The 21,038-nt window shown below is 38.4% G+C and overlaps 1 protein-coding gene across 1 annotated transcript in view; it reads right to left on the bottom strand.

Moving 5' to 3' along the window:
* The window catches only part of ST6GALNAC3 (ST6 (alpha-N-acetyl-neuraminyl-2,3-beta-galactosyl-1,3)-N-acetylgalactosaminide alpha-2,6-sialyltransferase 3), a 257,225-nt gene that overhangs the window by 106,756 nt on the left and 129,431 nt on the right, over positions 1-21,038 (bottom strand). The window contains exon 3 of the mRNA XM_010582732.1: positions 9,957-10,151. Within this exon, the coding sequence (XP_010581034.1) occupies positions 9,957-10,151 (195 nt within the window). The remainder of the gene's footprint in view (positions 1-9,956; positions 10,152-21,038) is intronic.

The following is a 21,038-nucleotide window of genomic DNA, read 5'->3' as shown; positions in this document are numbered from 1 at the left end:
TTGTAGGATATTTGCCAATACTGATGTATACTTTCAGTGTATTGCTCTGGCACTACTTTGGGGTGACTCTTGTGCATGCAGTCAAGCATTTCACAGGAGTCTGAAGGCATCAGAAGAAAAGCTTAGAAAAATACTTTTTCAACTTGGTGCACTCCAGAAATTATATCTTCTCTTTACAAACATGAATCCCAGGGACCAGTACGCAAAAAGGCAGAAGGGAGGGAGCATGGTAGCATCACTGAACTAGAACCAGGGAAATCAAGCAAACCAAATTGCACTTTGGCTGGTGTAATATTAATACGAGGCCCTTGAGCATTCTTTGCAGTCTCTAACTGGCGCTAGCAGGTTCTGTCCCCTGGAGAAATATTGATCTAAGACCTGTGGCATTTCCATCAATTTCAAATCCAAAACTCTGGGTCCTAATTACAAGAGACTCTTAAAGACAAATTCAAGAAGCTGTACTTCGAAAATGATGCTATTACTTGCAGAAAAGAGGACTTGACTGGTATGAACAACGTAAAGGCAGTAAAGTGCACCCCTGGGGTTGGGGATAAAAATGGAGGATAAATTGTTGTTATTAAGTGGACAATCCCAAAATCACTCTAGTAATTTCTCTGCACTCGTTTTGGGAATTTCGTTTAACACTGTATTTATTCATCTAATGGGCATGCCAACTGCTTTTCTGAGTGACAGGAAACAACAGATTACTGTAATCTCTGACTAGCTGAATATGAAAAATATATCAAATGGAGAGAAGGAAAAATAAAGATGGAGGAAAGAAATACTGCAAATAACACAGAACATAATTTTCTCCCCCCCACCCCACAGACTGAATTGGCTGTCATTTTAGGGTGCAGTCCCATGGACACAATTTACCATGAACTTTTCAACGTTGGTGGTAATATCACCTATTGGTTTAGAGGTAGTTCAAAAATTATTTATAATGAGTAGACAAAATTTACAGCTACACCCACAGAAAATATAGCTCCTTGTTACAGATAATGTAACTCTATCAAGTAGAGCTATAAGATGCACACACTGCCAGCATAGTAATGCCAGTAAGGGGCATGAGGTTTTTGATACGACAGTCATACAGGCCCTTTTACAGACCAAATAACATATATTTGGTAGTATGGCTTAATGTATTCAGCCAGACAAGAGAGACTATCCCCAGAAAAGCAATTATTGCTGGTGCAATCTGCATCTGCTTTAAGAGGGTCTCTGAGCTCATTTCTCTCTATGCAGCAGTTACACCAGTCCACCTGTTCCAGCCTGATCTGAGAGCAGATAGCACAGATTAACAGCTCAAAAATGCATCTAAGGTTCACATTTTAATATAACAAAAAGCCTAAGGGAAAAGGCTCATGTGATAGAAAGTTTCCACCAACTCAGAGAACAATAAAAAGGAGAAAACTATGTATTCAATCCACAGAGTTTTGCAGCAGAACCTGAAGCTGCCAAATGCAAGCTATGACAGATGGCCATGGGAGCAAACTTGGAAAGCAAAGACTTTCAAGGAAGATGGCTGTGGCTTTAAAACTAACTAGTAATTGGCATGATTGTCAGTGTTAGGAGTCTGTCTCTTGAGCAAGTTCTAGCTGCTGTGTTTACATGCACACCCATGCACGTATGTGTGACTATGTATGTGTGGCTGGCACGCTGCTTCCCTGCAGGGAAGTATTAATAGCCTTGGGTCAGCTCAGTGCTGCACGTCTCTGCCAGAATAGCTATGCTGGGCAAGAGCTCAAAGAGCTAAAATCGCTGATTGCCATAGCCAGCAGAAACCCCTTGTCTAGAAACAATTATATAGGCAAAATTCCATTTTCACTCACTCTTTTTACTCTGTGGTGTATTTTATACACCAGTACAAAGTGTACCTTAGCCTTCATCACTGCATCCAAAACTAGCAACACTTTGCTACAAAAGATACCTTGAATTGCCATGAGAAATAGACTCCAGGTATAAACTCAGGAGGGTGACACTGAACTTCTTACAATGGAGGCATATTAATTTTTAAACAGCAATAGTGAGAGGATATTCAGTGAGTAAGTGGTAAGGCACTACTCTCCCAACCAATGAAATAGAACACCCAGAAGACACCTTGCTTGCTATTAAAGCAAACCAGCCCATCCTTCCTTCAGCAACTATTATTAACAAAAGCTAAAATCGCATCATGGTAAAAGAATTCAGTTTTCATCCAGAGTAAGAGCAGTAAGTTCCTCCTTCCTGCCCTTAACCACAAGCCTCACTCTCACCTGCTCATTACTCTAGCAAGCCCACCTTTCCTGTCTTCCCCAGTAGTTTGGTCTCATTCAAGAAGCTATTACACCAAACCCCTCTGCTCTTTTCTTTACCAGCCCAAAGAATACTCCATTCACTTTGTCTGGTCCACCTGTCATTTAACTAAAAAAAAAAAAAAAAATTACCAATAGAAGTTTGTCTGTCAAGCTGGCTAACTGCAAAACTTAGGTTTGTCTCTGTTTTCCAAATGCTGTCAAGTCAATTTTCACAGTGTTCCGTCTCTCATTTGGAGAGGCATTGTTCACACTTCTCACATGGAAAACACAACTGGCACCTTCTTGTATGGAGTCTAATATTATCTAACATAAACCTCCCCTTCGCTAGCAGTAAAAAAATCCTCAAGGAGGTGGGAGAAATCTCTGAAAATTACATATAAACAAGGTGGATGGCAAATCTATGACACCAGGCACTTTTTCCAGTATAACCTGCAAGCTCTGTTCAACAGATCAATCCAGCCCATGACTGTGCATCATAGACATTTATTTCTACCAGCCCAGATTCTTTAGGGATTGACTTTTGATGGCACAGCTAACTGGCTGATAGTAATCTCTTCTCAAGTCCCTTAGTCTTTTTTTAAAAAAAGCAGAGCTGCCACACAGGCAGCACTGCTTGACTCATCACATTCAGGCTCTGTGTGGAGCAGATTTAATTCCTTTGTATAGAATACTTGATATATTTATCCTGGCACTTGACTTTTTCCTCATGAGACACCATCAGAGTTGTGGCAGCTTTAAAAACCTAAGCTAATTCCATATATACAGAAGGAAAAAGGCTGAGCTGGCAGGATTTACTCTACTGAGGACACACATCATCTGTGCTCCCTTCTCTCCTGTAGGTTCACCACAGTCTCAGTAGTTTCAAGCGGACCTTGCAGCTTATTCTGACAGTTCTCTTCTCCCAGGTAAAAAGGGGGTTAGAAAGAGGAAGAGGGCAGTGGGGATTATGGTGATAATTTGTTTAGTGAGGCCTATTTCTGTAATATAAGATGTGCTCCTGGAGTTGCTCACTTGGTGGTTAAAGTCTTTGGCAGGAATTTTATTTTCAGGTGTGTGCCTATGGCTGCCAGAGCCAGGAATGGGAACTCTAGTATGGTTAGCAAACACAGAGGGGTGGGGGGACAGTAACCAACAACCCACCATACAAATCTCTCTCAGAAGCATAACAAGCAATGCAATTGTCATTAAAAATGTTATGTAGCCAATCCTTCTGTAATACTTCCAAGAAAAGTTGTTCCTGAAAATTTACATAGCAGAAGCAGAAAAATATTCAGAAGGATATATGTCATGTTTATTTTTACTTCCATTATTATTACTATTATTATTATTACATTATTACTAAGGCTGAAATGATGTGACTAAGCAATTAATATAAAATTGTGTCTTAGAAGGGATATAAATGATTTAACATAAATGTTTAACATCTTTGTCGATGACACGGACAGTAGGATTCAGTGCACCCTCAGCAAGTTGGCTGAGGACACCAAGCTGTGTGGTGCAGTCGACACACTGGAGGGAAAGGGTGCTGTCCAGAGGGACCTTGAGAGGTGGGCCTGTGTGAGCCTCATGAAGTTCAACAAGGCCAAGTGCAAGCTCCTGCACATGGGTTGGGGCCATCCTAAGCACAAATACAGGCTGGGTGGCGAGTGGGTTGAGAGCAGCCCCACGGAGAAGGACTTGGGAGCGTTGGTTCACAAGAAGCTAAACATGACCTAGCAATGTGCGTTTGCAGCCCAGAAAGCCAACCATATCCTAGGCTGCATCAAAAGAAGTGTGACCAGCAGGTCAAGGGAGGTGACTCTCCCCCTCTGTTCCTCTCTCATGAGACCCCACCTGGAGTACTGCATTCAACTCTGGGGCCTCCAGCATAAAAATAACATGGCCCTGTTGGAGCAAGTCCAGAGGAGGGCCATGAAGATGATCAGAGGGCTGAAGAACCTCTCCTATGAAGACAGGCTAAGAGAGTTGGCGTTGTTCAGCCTGGAGAAGAGAAGGCTCCAGGAAGACCTTAGAGCAGCCTGCCAGTACCTAAAGGGGGCCCACAAGAAAACCAGAGAGACTTTTTACAAGGGCATGTGGTGACAGGACAGGGGGTAATGGCTTTAAACTGGAAGAGGGTAGATTTTGATTAGATGTAAGGAAGACATTCTTGACTATGAGGGTGGTGAGGCAATGGAACAGGTTGCCCAGAGAGGTTGTGGCTGCCCCATCCCTGGAAGTGTTCAAGGCCAGGGTGGATGGGGCTTTGAGCAACCTGGTCTAGTGGAAGGTGTCCCTGCCCACGGCAGGGGGGTTGGAACTAGATGATCTTTAAGGTCCCTTCCAACCCAAACCATTCTATGATTCTATGATAAATGACTATGAAACAGATGACCTTTTCTTAACAAAATATCCTATCAATTCTTAAGCTGTAACAATGAATAAGATCCCAAAGGAAAAGACAGGATAGAAGTCATGAATGTGTCAGAAATTAAATACTAAAGCAACTTTCTGCCACAGTGAGTTCCAGCTGACATAGCTTTTTAGTCTCTCTAGGACCCAGTTCATCCCAGCAAGAGCATGAAACAAACAGCTGAATACACCATGCAAGTTCACAGACTGGTACCTTCTCTTTTGACATGAAGCCCAGTACTATTGTCCAAGTTTCTCTTCATAGAAAGTGTCATTCTGCATCCATCACTAACAGGGGGAAAACTTAAACCTTCCCAGGTTGATCACTAGGTTTACTTATTTTTAGTATTTCATATAAAAATGTCAGTCCTGTTTTGATTTTTTCTTACTTCCCATATCTGGAAAGAAACTAATATTAAAACATCCATCACATTCTTGGCTTTCTTTGTGCATTTTTAAATTTAGTTATTCAAGTTTTATAAGAACATGGTCTCTCATGATTGGTATGGGTCCTTTCTATGATTACTCCTAACATGTTTGAAAACTACGCTTTTGCTATTGTTGAAATGGTATGTGCATTATCTTACAGTCAGATAGCGCATCACATTTCTGCATCTTACGTTAGTTTTCTTCTATACTTCCAGTGCTGCTGTTTTTTAATGCAATGACTTTGTTAAAAAAAAAAAAAGACTACACAAATATGTATAAGGTCTGTAGCCTCCTCCTATTTTTATTCATATCTGGGATATTTCATTTGTAGAAACCTCCACTCATTTCAGCTGAGTTCTACCACAGAACTTCTGGCAAAAAAAAAAAAAGAAGAAACTAGACTTAGGCTGTATGTTCACACATATCTGTGGCTGTGTGTGCCACAACTGGCAAGCAGTTAATGCTTGTATACTAGTTTGTTCAGGTTACAGGACAAAATGGTATGTGATAATATGATCCAAATTTATTTCTTCAATATCAACACAGCATTGATGAGTTTTTCAGTTACAATACAGTATATTTAAAAAAAAAATTAACTGCTACAATGCATGTTCCTTTTATTTAGTGCTCATCACTATACTGTGAGATTCTTCAACGTTCATGACACAAAAGCTCTTCTCTCCCTCAGAATTCATTTTAGATGAAGCCATTAGATCTCACAGTTGCAGTTTAATGTAGGGATTTTAGGTCATCTCAGAACTTACCCTTTTCCAAGAACAGTTTTAATCTTTGTACAGTACTTGAATATACTTCTTATAATTATGTTTCAAGTGTTATTGCAGCTATATTTCAGATTTTACGTATGTAAGAAAATGCTATATTAGTTTAATACTGACAGTACAGTAAAAATCTATTCAATATTCACCTTTCAGGAAGCACAATCAAATATCCAAGAACACTATTAGACTTGCCTAGCATAAAGTTTCAAACTGCTAATGGGTTTTAAATTGATGTCATAATGCTGCAATTTAAATACATGATGTTCATTAATTTTGCCAGAACTCTTTGTAGAGTAGGAGTAGTACGAAAGAAGCAGGAAGGTTATATTTTCTATACCTGCTTCTTTTTATCTGTTTGCCCATTTCTGAAACACAAGAAGAATCATTACATCACCTTGGGGTTTAGGGTGAAGTTTACTCAAATGACAATAGGTTTCAATTAGGTAACCACCATGGGATTGTACCAAAGTAATATTTTCTATGAAAAAATACCAGGAATAGGATAAAAGTAACTAACATGTGACAGGCGTGACATTTCGTAAAGATGGATTTCATGGGACCTATCACTAAAAATCCATAGGTACAAAATGGAGAAAATAAGGGACAGAAAGGTCATCTTGCCCATACACCTCCTTTTCGCTGAAAGGTCAAAATTCATGTACTTGAGCAAGAGAGCAATATTGCAAAACAGGCAGCCATAGTCTCTTGCAAATCTCAGGGAGTCCCCTTAGATGTGGACATTGAAAAGGGAAAAGAGATCACATTGTGGAGGATTACTAAGGGATCGTCTTCTCTGGAGGGGAGGGAGGGTAGGCACTGTACACAAATTTTCTAGGCAAAGAATCATTTCAGAAATATCTCAAAAGTCAAACTAAAATATGGCTAGACATAATGGGCCAGTATAGTACAACACTTCACATCTATTTATATTTCAAATATAGTATGTTTTCTGTACATAAAGTCAGTTTTTTCCAAAGCTGTTGCTATAGCTACAAATCAAGGAAACCATAGCAACAATCCTGTATTATGTATGGCCTTAATTAGGGATTAAGTTATGTGTCTCTCTGCATTTTATATTAAATACCCCCATACAATCTAGTTATAGCAATCTTAAAATTTTTTCAGACTTTTTAATAATAAAAATTCCATAGTACTATCCTGTCAAGTCAAATACACAACACCGTTGAAATATGTCTTTACAGCATTATTCTGATCATAGCTAATAATATATGCATCACTGTTTTTTATTTGAGATAAACACAGATGTTCATATCACCATATTTCCTGATCATCTTTAATTCAAATCATTGATCACTACAGTCTTAACCACCATGTGATTGATTTTCCATCATCTCATAACATTTTCAAGTCTCACCCCACTCAGCCTTACCCCAAAAGAAATCAGCTCCTCCTAACTTCAACTTTTTTCCCTGTGGATTAAAGTCTTGGGTTTTTTTTTCCTTTTTCCTCAGAAAGTAAGTATGCAAGGAAGGGACAGGAGAGGTAGAATAGTAGTTCATCTAGATTTTCTAGCTTCCCTGTCACATCAGAAGACTGACTGGGTTGGTGGTAAATTACTCTAATTACTCTGTTTTATTGACCTTGTCTATGTACTATTTAAGTACTCTGAGAAACTAGGATTAGAGACCCCTGGCATGCTGCATGCACCCAGGCCTCAGAGTGGAGCCTGAGAGGAACAGGTAAAGGAGAACACAGAACAAATGTGAAGAAAAGATGGGCAAGGATGTTGGAAGTGGCTGAGGAACAGGAAGGAGTGCTATCAGACAGCAGGAGACACGTAGGACCCAGTGGGGTGACAGGCTTCAAAGGACACTCTAGAAGAATATGAACACATTCAACAGCTGTGCAAAAATTCTCTCAATAAAAGAGAAAGTCAAAATTCATGTCTTTAAAAGCCTTCTCTCCTATCTTCCCTTCCATCACATAATTTTCTGATAATTCATTATGGTATAGTTGCCTCACCTTTCAGTCCTTGCCCATTAATGAGATGGCATGTGTCCCATTTTGCAAAAACCTTGGCCACAACTGTTTAGGGCATTAGCTGCACTCACAGTCTGGGCCTTCTGCTTATCTTACATACCATAGCAGCATAAAAAACTTGAAAATAAGATCTTAATTCTATGAAATGAGCAGAAATTCAATATATTTGGCACTTGAGTAGAAGTGAGAGATCTGTAGTTTTAATCTCTATGAACAATTGAGAACTGCTGGCCATTTTAATACAAATAGTATACAAACATTTATTTTATAAAGCAATCTGTGTTATAAAAATTGTAGTCTGAGAAACCTACGAGTGTGAGGAACACAAGCTGTGTAAAAGCTTTTCACATGGGCAATACAATAAAACTTCCCTTGCACAGGGAATAATTAAGTCAGAAGATAGTCCATTCACAATTAGCAAGGCATGTTCAGTTTCTTCCTTATCATTTTAATTAGCAAATATTAATGTAATCTGCAAATACAAGGGGGAAAACAATTAAAGTTACTAAGTTTAAGGAGTCCTTCATGACCTAAGCTAAATTGAGACAAATGTCTTACTAATCTATACTGGTCACCAACTTTCAGGACATTCATTTCCATTTACTGTTAGAACTTCCAAGCGTGTTAGCAAATTTAAGAATGAATTAAGGTTCCCACAAGCTACATCTAACCTCTGATGAAGGCAATGGTGAATAAAAATGGATTAGCATGCTCCTCTCCTCTCCAGTTATCAGTTCAGACTGATAGTGATCAAGTGACCATGGCAGCTCTACCTCATTCAGATTCCATGCCTGCCGCTGTGGCAATAACCCAGGGACACGCAGAACACACTGCCCTCTCATTTTTAGTGGGTTCCTGGTCCTTTTGTATTTAAGATATGCTGGATAGAGCCTTAGCCCTTTTGAACTCAAGAGCGGCTCCCATTCATTTCACTGGGACTAGGATTCACACCCTAACTCAAACAGATTTCCTTCCAGGTGCTTGTCCTTTTGCTGCTCTGTATAGATAACATACTTTAGCCTCCAATATACTCAGCACTACCTCTTACATGGACAACAATTAAAAGATACAGAAGTTTAAAAGAAGCTGCCTCCTAAAAACTATAACCCTCTCTCATTCCGTTTTTCATATTTAACACTCCCAAGGTAAAATAATAACTAACTTGTCCAATACACTTATAGGACTGAGTATCATGAAGTGGTAAGTATTTTCATTCTCTATAAAAGCTGTTATGTGAATGAATTTCATTCGTGAATACAAGAATTGCAATGTTATAAAGAAAAGTAAGTAGCTGTAAGTGGAAGCCTGATAACATTTCTCATGACTGACAGTGCTATAACTGATCAGAAACAACTTTTAGAAAGAATTTATTTTTTTATATTAGCTTATTTTGCAAGTTTGTGTCTCTCATAAATAGCACAGAGAGAGAGAGAGAGAAGAATCTGGGGAAGCACCACTACCACCAAAAACCAACAATGTCATTAGATAATTTGCCAACTAAGACAGTTTAAAGCAGGAGTCCCTGTAAAATCTAACTTTGTCACACAAGTATTTTCATCGCACGGCAAGTATTTCACAAAGCAGATACAGGCCAAAACATTCTACAATACAGACTGGAAGTACACACCTGGCTTTAAAATACCTACCAAGTGTTAATGTAATAGTTTCAGAAAAATCAAGTAAACCTATAGCTTTATAAATTTTCTACACTCACATATGTTCATTTCACAAATCATTCACTCTTCCTCTTCCATGCACATACAAACACAAATGAGCTACTTCCTTGGGTACCCCAGGCAAAATTAAACATTTTTAGGACTTTATTACAAACACACACAAGAAAATTTCCTTTTGAGTTAAAGGGACTGATGGCTTTAAATTAATCAGAAAAATTAAATTGTCATTCAAATGGTAGCACACTTTAAAAAGACACTTTGCTCAGAAACATTGCTTGCTTTAGTTTTTACACTGGGCAGGTTGGTAGAAAAGCAGTTATGTGGGATCAGAGAAAGAGCGGTCTACTGGTCCACTTTTCTGTGCTCTTGATACCAGATCTTACCTCTTGTGTTTTCACATTTATATATCCATAATGAGTTCTCAGAGGCTGCCTTTGGCCATTAGAAAAAGGTATCCATTTGACGCTGGTTTGTCCAAAGCAGTTTAGGATCAAAGGGAAAGTTACTTCATTTGTGAGACGAACAATGATCAGACAGAGGAATGCTGCAACGAAACTCACAGCAACAATGGACTTTCTCTGTAATGAAAAGATTAAAATCAATTATTAAAACTAAGAACTGGTTTTAATAAAAAATACATATATTCTATTGTAGGATGAAGGAAAAACATTTTAGAAAGCTTTATGTGAAATTATTTTTTTGGTAGACACCTTGCTGCAGGAGCACAAGAAGACAGGTGACTGGACCACTTTGTTTCAATAAATTTGCATTTCAGAGGTTTTGAGAGTTTCTTTTAGAACTGGTTGGAAATGAATCAGTTTTGCTCAAAAAAAAAAATCAGCTTTTTTTAAGTTTCAAAACCACATTTATCAGTTTTAAATTTTATTTGTATTTGGAATGAAGATTTTATGTAAACAACCACACCAAAGCCTCCATTCAAAATCATCAGTTCTCTGGACACACAACAAACACACAAAGTGAAAATGCCATCTGCAGCCATACCACACAAATTTTATTGTGAAGAAGATGATCACTACAGATTGTATTTATTGTGCATTAATTTTAAATCATTCCCATGCAACAGAACTCATACTCTAACCTTAAATATTTTAGAATAAATAGTCAGTGAAGCCAACATTCTGCCTTATTCCAGGTTCACAGATTTAGAAAGTGAGGCATTATTATCTAGGACAAGATGACCTCTATTGTTAATAATGTAACAGATCTGAAGCCTGTATCTAATTAGCCTTTGCTTTCCACCTCTAACCTATTCAGTTGGTTGGACTGGTGAATGTAACCACAGAAAGATATCAGCTTTCTCCCTGGGTAACTCCATAGTCTGCAGGAGAAAAACTTATAAGAAATATGATGTTCCCCTCATTTTCAGCTATTTTTTAAATACGGCAGTCAATTACTTCTAGACAAATTACTTCAGGACAAAACATGTTAGTTGGCATATGTAAGGATTCTAGGTATGATACTCCATCGTAAAGGTTATTTTTAGATTTTTCCTGAGGGGAATGGAACAAAGATCATTTACAGGTGTTTTTACTGTACTTTAATTACATTCTAGCTTTACCAAATTTGCCACAGTTTAATCACCCTACTGAATGTAATTCTGTCCCTCTAAACAGTAATATGTACAGCAAATGGGGGGGGGGGGAATGATTTGCCTAAGGGACTACATAAGCATATAGTAACACTTAGTGCTGGATGACAGAATCCGATCACCCCAATTCCTGTGTACAAATACAACCAACTAACAGCAACCAGCTGAGTGCACATTTAAGACCACTTTTGTACATGATGGCAATAAGATCACATGTGTTGCAATGGCGATGGAGGGGTGAAAGGCAAGCTCTGATTGCAACCGTGTAAGATGAACCTGTTCTTTGCCTGGAGGTTCATCTGACAGTCTGCAGAAACTAAAATTCAAAACGTTGAGCAGAAGAAACCACAATATTTACACAGCAAACATACTGGGAAAGACGCAGAGACAGTTTTACTGAACACGAGCACACAAGGCCTACGTGCCCATGCACGAGGCCTGTAGGCACTGCTGCCATGCTTTGATTCAGTTTCTGGACACAGAAAACAGTGAGAATCATGAAGAGCACATAGCAAATTTGAAGGGATATTACTGTATTCCCACACACGAGAGTTAACAAAATAGTACATTACAGGGGCCAATTGCATGGATCTATCTGTTTTGATGTATTAGGAGGCTGCACTTTATAAGATAAAAGCAACAAAAGGCTGAGGTGGAAAACTTGGGTGAATGAGGTCACTGTGAGGAGAAAGGGAAAAGGATGATGAAGAAAAGAAGTATTGTGGCAATGCGATTCAGTGAGGAATCTTAGTCAGCTAATGGCTGTGTAATGTAAAATTAAACCCAGCAAATCTTCAGAGGGCAGCGCAGCAGCCGCAACCCAATCACAGCTTTCAGAATTCATGGAAGCCACTGCACTTTTCATCAGCTGCATTATAACAGATTTACATTAAATTGCAATAAACTGGCTGGGGAGCACTTCTGTGTCACTTCTATTTGTACCAGATGGAGTCAGAAATGTTTAGCTATATATCAGGGCCTTGTAAGTGTTAAGAGCAGCCAAGATGTGCAGTGCAAGTGATAATCATAAAGCAATGAGAAGGACAGTGGATTAGTCATATAATTTATTGCAAATCAGAAGTAAAATATTGCAGATATTTAAAGGGGAATCTAAACTCTCATTCTTCTACGTGAGCATGCTTCAATCAAAACGTCCACAGCAGGAAGCAGCAATACTGCCCTGTATGATGCCACTACCTGACTTCCACATATTCTATCTTCCTGGTTTGTTGAATACCATTTTTTACTTCCGTTATTTTGTGCAGATATGTTCTGAACTTGAAAACACTGCAGTCAGCTTTGTGTGCTTCTCATAGGGAGCTGTTCTAAACAGCCTTTGCCCCGAGAATAATTCAGATTTTGTAGTGTGATTTCTTGGCCTTCATTAGGATGCCATCTGATTTTTATTTTCCTTCTCTTTAAATACACTGTACTACAGGAAGAAAGAAAAAAGTGTGGCCTTCTTTTGTTTTCTTATGTAAGAAAATATTGTTTGAGAAAGAAAACAGCAAAGGTTTTTCTGTGTGTTGCTTAGCAAGAAAGAACCTGCACAAACTAGAACAGTGCGATGAGAAAAAGGAATTTTTACAACAGAAAGGAATCAAGGCATGTGTTATAATTGCTTTGGAAAAAAATCTAGCCATATGTAAACACAATGTCTACTTATCAGCTTGTAGAAAGGAAGCTTGTGTTAGGGATTCAGTTCCCCTGTAATTTTTGTTAAAGGCATGAGATCCAACAATATGCATTCTCTGAGGGAAAGACTATTGCAAATTGGAATTTCTGTGGCTCTATAAATTTCACTGTAAAAATACTGAAAAACAATAAAGCACCTGCATAGAGTTTTAGCCTTCTTAAGCATCAAGTAAGGCAGTCTGCTCAGTGGCCAAGAGTATTCTAAAGGGCACATCTAAAAGTAATTTGTTCCCCTTAAGTTCCTCCCTCCTTTACCTGCTCAAGACAAAAAAGAATACAGGCGCTATTTGTCAGTAAGTGCTCCTTGTAAAATCTCCCTTTCTGCAGATAAATGGATTTTGTTATTTTTCCCCTGATAAAACTTAAAGTTTAGCATTGGAGACTTCAGAAATTCTACATGACATTAGGATATGACAGAGAAGTATGAAACTATATACAGGGATGAATACCAGACTGTAATGTGTCTCAAAATTTGTCTGCATCAATATTTTAAATACTTACACATCCTACCATTTGGGAGAGCTAAACCAACATTAATTAGAAAGTCTGCACAGAAACAAATCTTATTCCTTCTTAATTTTCAGTTCTCATGAATGTAAATAGTCTCTTAACAAAAGAAATGTTTCTCTAACATGGAAACATCCCCTGTATAAATCTCAATCAATCTTTATATTTTTCTAGATAATTTAATGCAGATATTTTGATGTTGCTGACATTTAAACAAAAAAGTGTATATTCAGTTATAAACCTTTTTGTATACATATTCAGTGAGGAGTAAACAATAAGACATACTTTAAACAGTTTCTTAGCTGGATGACTTGCATGGTGTATTAGCTTTTGTAACATTTTATTTCATTCACTATATTACATGACTAGCCTAGATGAAAGTTGCAAGAAGAAAATTACCATACTTGTGAATACAGGATCCTATAGCACAAGACTGATGAAGTTTACTATTTGTTAATGACACTAAGTCTAAGAGGCTGCTCATTCACAGTTTTTTAAAATAAATTAAAAAAAAAAAAAGAGAGAGAGATAAAAGTGGACACACTTCAGATCAGAGTACATGTACTGCAATACTTGGGACCCCACTGGGCAGAAAGCACACAATAGAACAGTTTCTTCTCAACTCTTTTTACTCAATCCCCTGAATAATATAATCCCAGTTTCAGTTATTTCTCAGACACCAGGCTCATTCTGTCTAGTGTGTATATCAAAATCAATGAGCAGTAGGCATGATTCACACTTCTAAGGCTTCAATTTGTATTTACGTTGTTAAAATAAGAATTGAAATAAAAACAGGAGTGTCATACTACTATGCCAGTTAGGATTTCATGAAAAACTTCACGGAAATAAAACAGTAACAACAGTATTTTTATGGGGGGATATATATATATATTTGGCAACATGGTCCCTAACACTATTTATAACCTTTATATCATCTGGTTTTGGCTATTTACCAGTGCCAGGGTGATTCATTAGCTTCAGTTTGGCAAGAACTTGACAGTCTGAACAAGGCTGAGTCATTTTTCTTTCATAATCTGTTAAGAAGTATGAATTGACAAGACCATTTTTTATAGTGCAATAATGTCTGATAGAATAATAAGACACAAACATTTTTTGTGTTGTATACAGTTGTCTAGCAGGGAGGAAGAAAGGAAATATTTTCAGCATAAGAAAAGAATTTCATAAGTTGTAAAATTTACTGAAGTATGTACTAAGTATCTTTATTCTACTTTCTAGCCCAAGAGCAACACCCTGCCACTTAGAATGTATTATATGGCAAAGACTATCAAACCACTTTACAAGCAGTAACAAGTCCCCATCCTAGTGAGATTAACAGTAAAACCCCATTTCACAGATGCATATACTGAGGCTGAAAGCAACTTCCCTAAGATCACAAAGAAATCAACAGAAGCTACTCCTGAACTTTTATTCTAGAACTATGTTGTTTCTCAGGTTTATTGTTTCTATTATAACTAACTGTCTGAATTTATTAAGTGCCAAAGTTGTATATGATATTATGGAAGACCATAGTAAAGAGCCCTTGGAACCAGTGAAATTCCATGTCCCAAACAGTAACTGAAAATAGACCTTTTTTCAGAAATTGATTTTTTACAGTATTCATTTTTTCTGTTATTTTCATGGATACATGATAACACTGTGCTTGGAAGGACAAATCAAAGGTAAAGACTTACATGAGGGCTTTGAGTCTCTTAGATGACACAATATGCAGTAATATTGTATTAGTTTCACAATACCTACCTTTATGAGCATACTGAATAACTCAATCACTTTTTTAATATCTCTGCACATTATACTACTTTTATTATAGGACTGATGCAGGGTTTCAGGTTTTTTACTCAAGTATAATACCAATTGAAAACAATAATGGCTACACTTACTGAATTTGTTTCATTTTGTAGACTACTATACGTAAAAGATAGTTTTATTTAATTTTCTCTTTTATAGTCTTGAGCATCCTCTTCAAATGCTGCTTTCTGTTACAACAGAGCATAAAATGAAATTCTTTCAGCCAACTAGTTCAGTATACCTTACTGATTTCACTGGTATTGGAAATAAATATGCCTTCCAGCTATTTCTTTTGTCCTGAACCTCCCTTTTAAAGGGCTGCTGGAGGGATACTCAGGCAGGGGTCCTATAAGTTTTCAAAGAGAGAGCAAGACTATATAGCAAAGATCCTTTTAGAAATAGACACGTGTCAAACAACATTTGCATAAAATCAGTAGCTGAAGATTTACTTTCTTCTCCTCCAGAAGTGAAAGTTATCTGAATATGTTCAAAGGCTCCACAGGAGATGGCTGTCAATGCTTCTCTCTCAGGAGAAGAGAACAAAGCAGGTAAGGGGTTATATCAGAAGTAAGATCTAGCTTGGGTTCAAAAACCAATAAAATTAAGATTAAAGCAATTTTATTTTTTTTTTTTCCCCTGGAAAAGGACACCTTTGCTAAACTGGAACATAAGCAGCCAGGAAGCTGAGGAGTAAGAGCAGAAATAAAGTTCAGTGATGGAGAAGCAAGGCAAGAAATGCAGCATACATAAAAATAGAAGAGATAGAATGAAAGAAACATGATACTTTTAACCTTCTGTATGGCCTGGAAAGTATTTCTTCTAGGAACATACCCTGAATCAGGACTGTGTTCATAGCTTATGATGTTTGAGAAGGCATGAATAGAAGACACATTACTTCTTGCATGCTTCCTCTGTAGGAGCTCTGGCCTTTTTTATAGCTAAGGCAGCTGAAGAGCTCTCAAGAACACAGCTCATTGTACCTCTTTTATTGTTGTCATTTGTTGAAAACTTGTTACATAATGCAGTTTTCACCATGATTCACAATGCAGTCCCATAAAAATGGTGGTGTATCTATGTTCATAACAGCTTGACATAATATTTTTCACAGCAAAATAAAACATATTCAAACATCTCCTTCGTTAAAGCCAAAAATCTGCAGAGAGTGCTCAGGCTCACTGGGGTAAGACCTGAGCAATGAAGAAAAACAGGAATCAGCACAGTATTATCCTAACAACTGATGTAGCAGCAGCAGCAGCGGTCTGTATTAAAAGCCTTCCCTGCTTACATATAGGAGGATTATCGCTATTGACATTTAGTCTCAGGTAACTGCATAAATTGTTACATACAGCATTCCCATCAAAATAGCACACATATGGGTAACAATATGAAATCATGTAAGGTGAAGAACTTCAAAGTTTCATGGAGTAACTGTTGAAGTATTTTGAAGGTCTCCCATATGCTATCAAGCATAAGAAGTTACTACATTTGAAAAGTCCCAGTGATTCTGAGCCCTTCAAATTGCAAAGCATTGCCAGATTTCAGGAATTAATCTGTGTCACTATTCCCTCTTGCCGTAACTCAAAGCCTAATAAGAAGGAGCATTTTTTTTGTCTGGAGATATTATTATCCCTTGAAGTGATTTCAGGCTTTCCAGCACTTTGAGTTCTCCATATCTTATACTGATTGTTTCTCCCACTCCTTTCCTTCTTACTCAAAGCGGAATTTTTATTTCCTTCAGCAGTCTACTTCTGGCCTAGAGTTCCCTACGCAAATAGCCTCTACTCCCAACAAGGCACAAACACGTCATTAGCACAGCCGCAATCTTCACAAACCATGTAGTCACAGTACCACCAAGGCAACCTAAACTTCTGAGCAAGGCATGCCTTTGGCCAGTCTGCTACTTCATTTTATACTGCAACTGAAAGCTGCCCAGTAGCTTAAAAGATCTAGCCCATTAAAATGCACATGGCAGAGAAGCACACTTTATATAAGATTGTTGATTTTTCATTCTATAAGATCTGTTAAGAATATTTAATCTAAAACTACTGTTACTGATACATTGATGTTCTTCACAACTAGGGTGAACTTCATCAGCAGCTGTAGATGCATATTATATAAATACTAATGTAGTCTCTGCATGATAAAGGATTAATAAAAAGGAAGAAAAGCCTCTGCAGTACAGCTCTCAAATGGTGCCCTTTTTTTTTTTTTTTCCCCCCCTCTGGATTATTGCCCAGCTCTTCTTATCAATAGCTTGGCAAGCTTTCAGACACACACAGGCTGACGTACGCTTCTCTATAATAGAACTGCTGGTACAAGAATTTGTGATCTTTCAGCCTGGCAGTTGGTTGTTACTACTTATTGAAGTACCACCTGATTGTAGCTATTTTTCACCTGCTGAGAAGTTCAAAGAAAAAACCACCCATATTTGAGTATTAACTCTTATCCTGCCAGATCTACCTCACATAGATGACCTTTCTCTCTCCTCTATGGAAATATATAAAGATTCATGATCAGCAACATCATAAGAATGAATCCCTAATTGAGCAGTTTTCATAAGCATTCTGAAAGACACCCTATAGCTGCCAATATTTTCATGAAAAATCCCTTTCAAAAAATTGATTCTTTCAACCAGAAATAGACTCAAAAAATGCATAAACCAGAAGAAAAGCAACAACAAAAAGCCCCACAGATGCAACAAGAAAGATTCTTAGAAAACAATAAAATACCAGCAGCCCTCTGGTCTGCAGATCTCCCTATATGAAAAAAGATGTAGTTAATAAAAGCCTACTGCATTTCTTTGTTATTTATACGAAATATCAGAAATACTCAGTTTCTTGTTTCAAGAATTCACAGGAAAGGGAATGTGATGGCTTCTAAAGTGAAAGTGAGATAAATTCAATTTCTGCTCCTAGCAGTAAAATCATAAGTGCCTTTGGTACGTGGCAGGAGGAATGGACGTTAATCACACACCTGTATGTTTAGCAAACACTACACTGGAATGTAACCTCCGGAAGCACTAACTTTTAGGTAAGGGGAAAAAAAAAAATCAGACAAATAAAATTAAACATATGACAGCAGCCCAGGGGCAGAAGATGATGAAAATAAATAAAATGTTGTAACAACCCCGTATTCTCAGGCTGCACATCTGTGAAGTAAATGCCTTTTGCTGGAAACCTTCACTTGCCTGCAGCTCATTTCTACCTGCAGGGGAAAGTTTATGCTACAGAGCAAAAACTGCATAACCAGAAATTCACACAAGTGAAATGTAATTGCCTACCACCATCTGGACAAGCCTAAACTTTCTCCATAGAATTTTCCTCTGTAAAGATCACTGACTGCCATGCTGGACTGGAAGCTAACAAAAATTGGCCCCATGCCTCAGTTTCCTTCTAAAGGCCAGACAACACTGTTAGACAAAAGAGATCTTGCCCAGTCTGTCACTTGGCAGGACTCTTGCTCTGGCCCTTCACACCAGCTTCTGTTCTTTGGGAGGTCAGCACTTTTGGAAAGTTGCTCTGGATGCTCTCTCTGCCACAGTGTATACAGTGCACCTGCTATTCAGAAACACAAAAAGGAAAACTGAAGCAGGTGGTCATTACTCATTTTAGTCTTGTGTTAGGCACCCTCACACAGCCCGTGCACCCTAACACAATGCAGATTAATGTCTTGTTCCAGTGGCAAGGATGCAAACACTGTTTAGTGTGAGGAGGCATATGGGCTCTTTCAAGGTCTGGCCGAATCGTTGGCTCTGCTTTGAAATATAGGAAGATGCAAGTACTGAATAAAAGGGTTAGAGACCTCCTTCACAGCCACTAGGCAAAGGTCCAACTTCAGAGAGCAGAAAGACAAGTTTTTTCAAACTGGTCTTCCCCCAAAAAAGGAGGACCACTTTGAATTAGAAAGAAGCTATTCTTAAGCAGAGATGATGCTCTCTAGCCAGCCTGCAGGAGGTCTTTTGTTCCTTGAGTTGTATAGCTACTTCCACCCGCTCCCTGCCTTTTTTTTTTTTTTTTTAATTTTTTTCGCATTTGACCAAGAGACTCTCCAGCACAGCTGTAGCCACGTTGTCCTGGGTTGGCAGGAGGCAAAAACAGCCTCCATGGATGCCTTTTACATAAACCAAGTAAACTTGGGCTCTAAATTGTTTTGGCAAGGCCCTTTACCTTCATCAGACACAGAAATCTCCCTGTTTTCTTTGGATAAACCTGCTCTAGCCTACCTCATCCACACATAGTTGCCATGTATGTCATCAGAAAAGTAAAATGTATTATTCAATGCCTCCAAGCATTGTCTGCTTCTGGCATGTGCAGTAACATTTCAATAGGCATAATCATTTATAGCTGATAAAAAGCAAGACCTAATTACAGAGAAGTCTAGGCTGAGACTAGCTATTTTGTAGTAGGAATTTTACATTTTCTGCCATATAGCTAGCAACACACTACTTTTAGCAATGAAAACACACTTTCCCTTCTTAATTCTTGTTCTTTTCTTTATGCTGTTTTCTCTATTGGAAGCTTAGAAAAAGGGGCTTGGGGGCGGGGGGGGGGGGGGGGGGGGATTGATAAAGAAGCTAGACACCAGCATGGCAGTGTCATCTCTGAAGAGATCTTCAACTATTTCTGTGGCATACAACCCTTCAGGGCAGCAAACTTTTGAGCAAATGGAGGCGTGTGAAGGTTGTGGTATTTGCTGGGATGGTCGCATTAGGGTTCATTCTATCTGATGAGTTCATTTTCCAGTGCAAGAGTACCATGCCATCTGTAGGATATACACTGAATTCATTTCTAGGCTGGGTTTTTAGGGGGTTGGTTTTGGACAAAGGTATGCAGAACTCGGTAACGCACTTTTTATAGTATACATTAACAATCATACTATTATCACAGTGCTACAGCATAGAGCTTTCCATCTACGATGCAGATCAGCTGTGTTAAACACTGTACGCTCATAGCAGCAGCTCCAACAATTTTATGATCCCAATGAAAAATAGAAGGCAGGCCTACATTTTAAATCTCACTTGTAGGTGAGGCTGTACTGAGAAATGCAGCACCTGTACCAACACAGAGGGGCAAATGGCCTGTACATTTTTGGCAGAGACTTTCCTTTCAAGCACTAGCATGATCTGACCCCGCTTCACTCCCTTCTACCGATACAATCACAGGAAAATGTTGCAAACCAGCAGAAACTTAAACAAGATTTCTTGCCCGTTGAGTACAATTGTATTCCTTCTACATGTAAGACTCTGTTCATTATTCATCCTTGGATAACATGAGCAAGAGGTTATCAGAAGTTGCCAGAAGGCAGACTCCCCAGATAGCAAAGAACATGCAGCATTATAGTTACAGAACATAATGACTGCTCAAGAAGTTGATGACATATCCCTCAGTTGACTATGAAGCTCCTTAAATCAGGGCACTGAAACTCAATAAAAGCACTGATCAAAGCAGTAGCCTCAATTTAATTATGAGCTTTATTGATCATTGTCCCGGTTTCATCTGGGATGTAGTTAGCTGTCTTCCTAGTAGCTGGTACAGTGCTATGTTTTGAGTTCAGTATGTGAAGAATGTTGATAACACTGATGTTTTCAGTTGTTGCTCAGTAGTGTTTAGACTACAGTCAAGGATTTTTCAGCTTCTCATGCCCAGCCAGGGCACCTGACCCAAACTGGCCAACAGTGTATTCCATACCATGTGACGTCCCATCTAGTTTAGGAACTGGGAAGTGGGGGGGGGCAGGGTTTTTTTCGCCGCTGGGGGACTGGCTGGGTGTCGGTCGGCGGGTGGGGAGCAATTGCCCTGCGCATCATTTGTACATTTCAATCCCTTTTTTACTACTGTTGTCATTTTAT

This window comes from Haliaeetus leucocephalus, unplaced genomic scaffold (genome assembly GCF_000737465.1).
Source record: "Haliaeetus leucocephalus isolate CR32 unplaced genomic scaffold, Haliaeetus_leucocephalus-4.0 Scaffold848, whole genome shotgun sequence".
NCBI classification, from domain to species: Eukaryota; Metazoa; Chordata; class Aves; order Accipitriformes; family Accipitridae; genus Haliaeetus; species Haliaeetus leucocephalus.
This window is presented reverse-complemented; position numbering and strand designations above follow the sequence as displayed.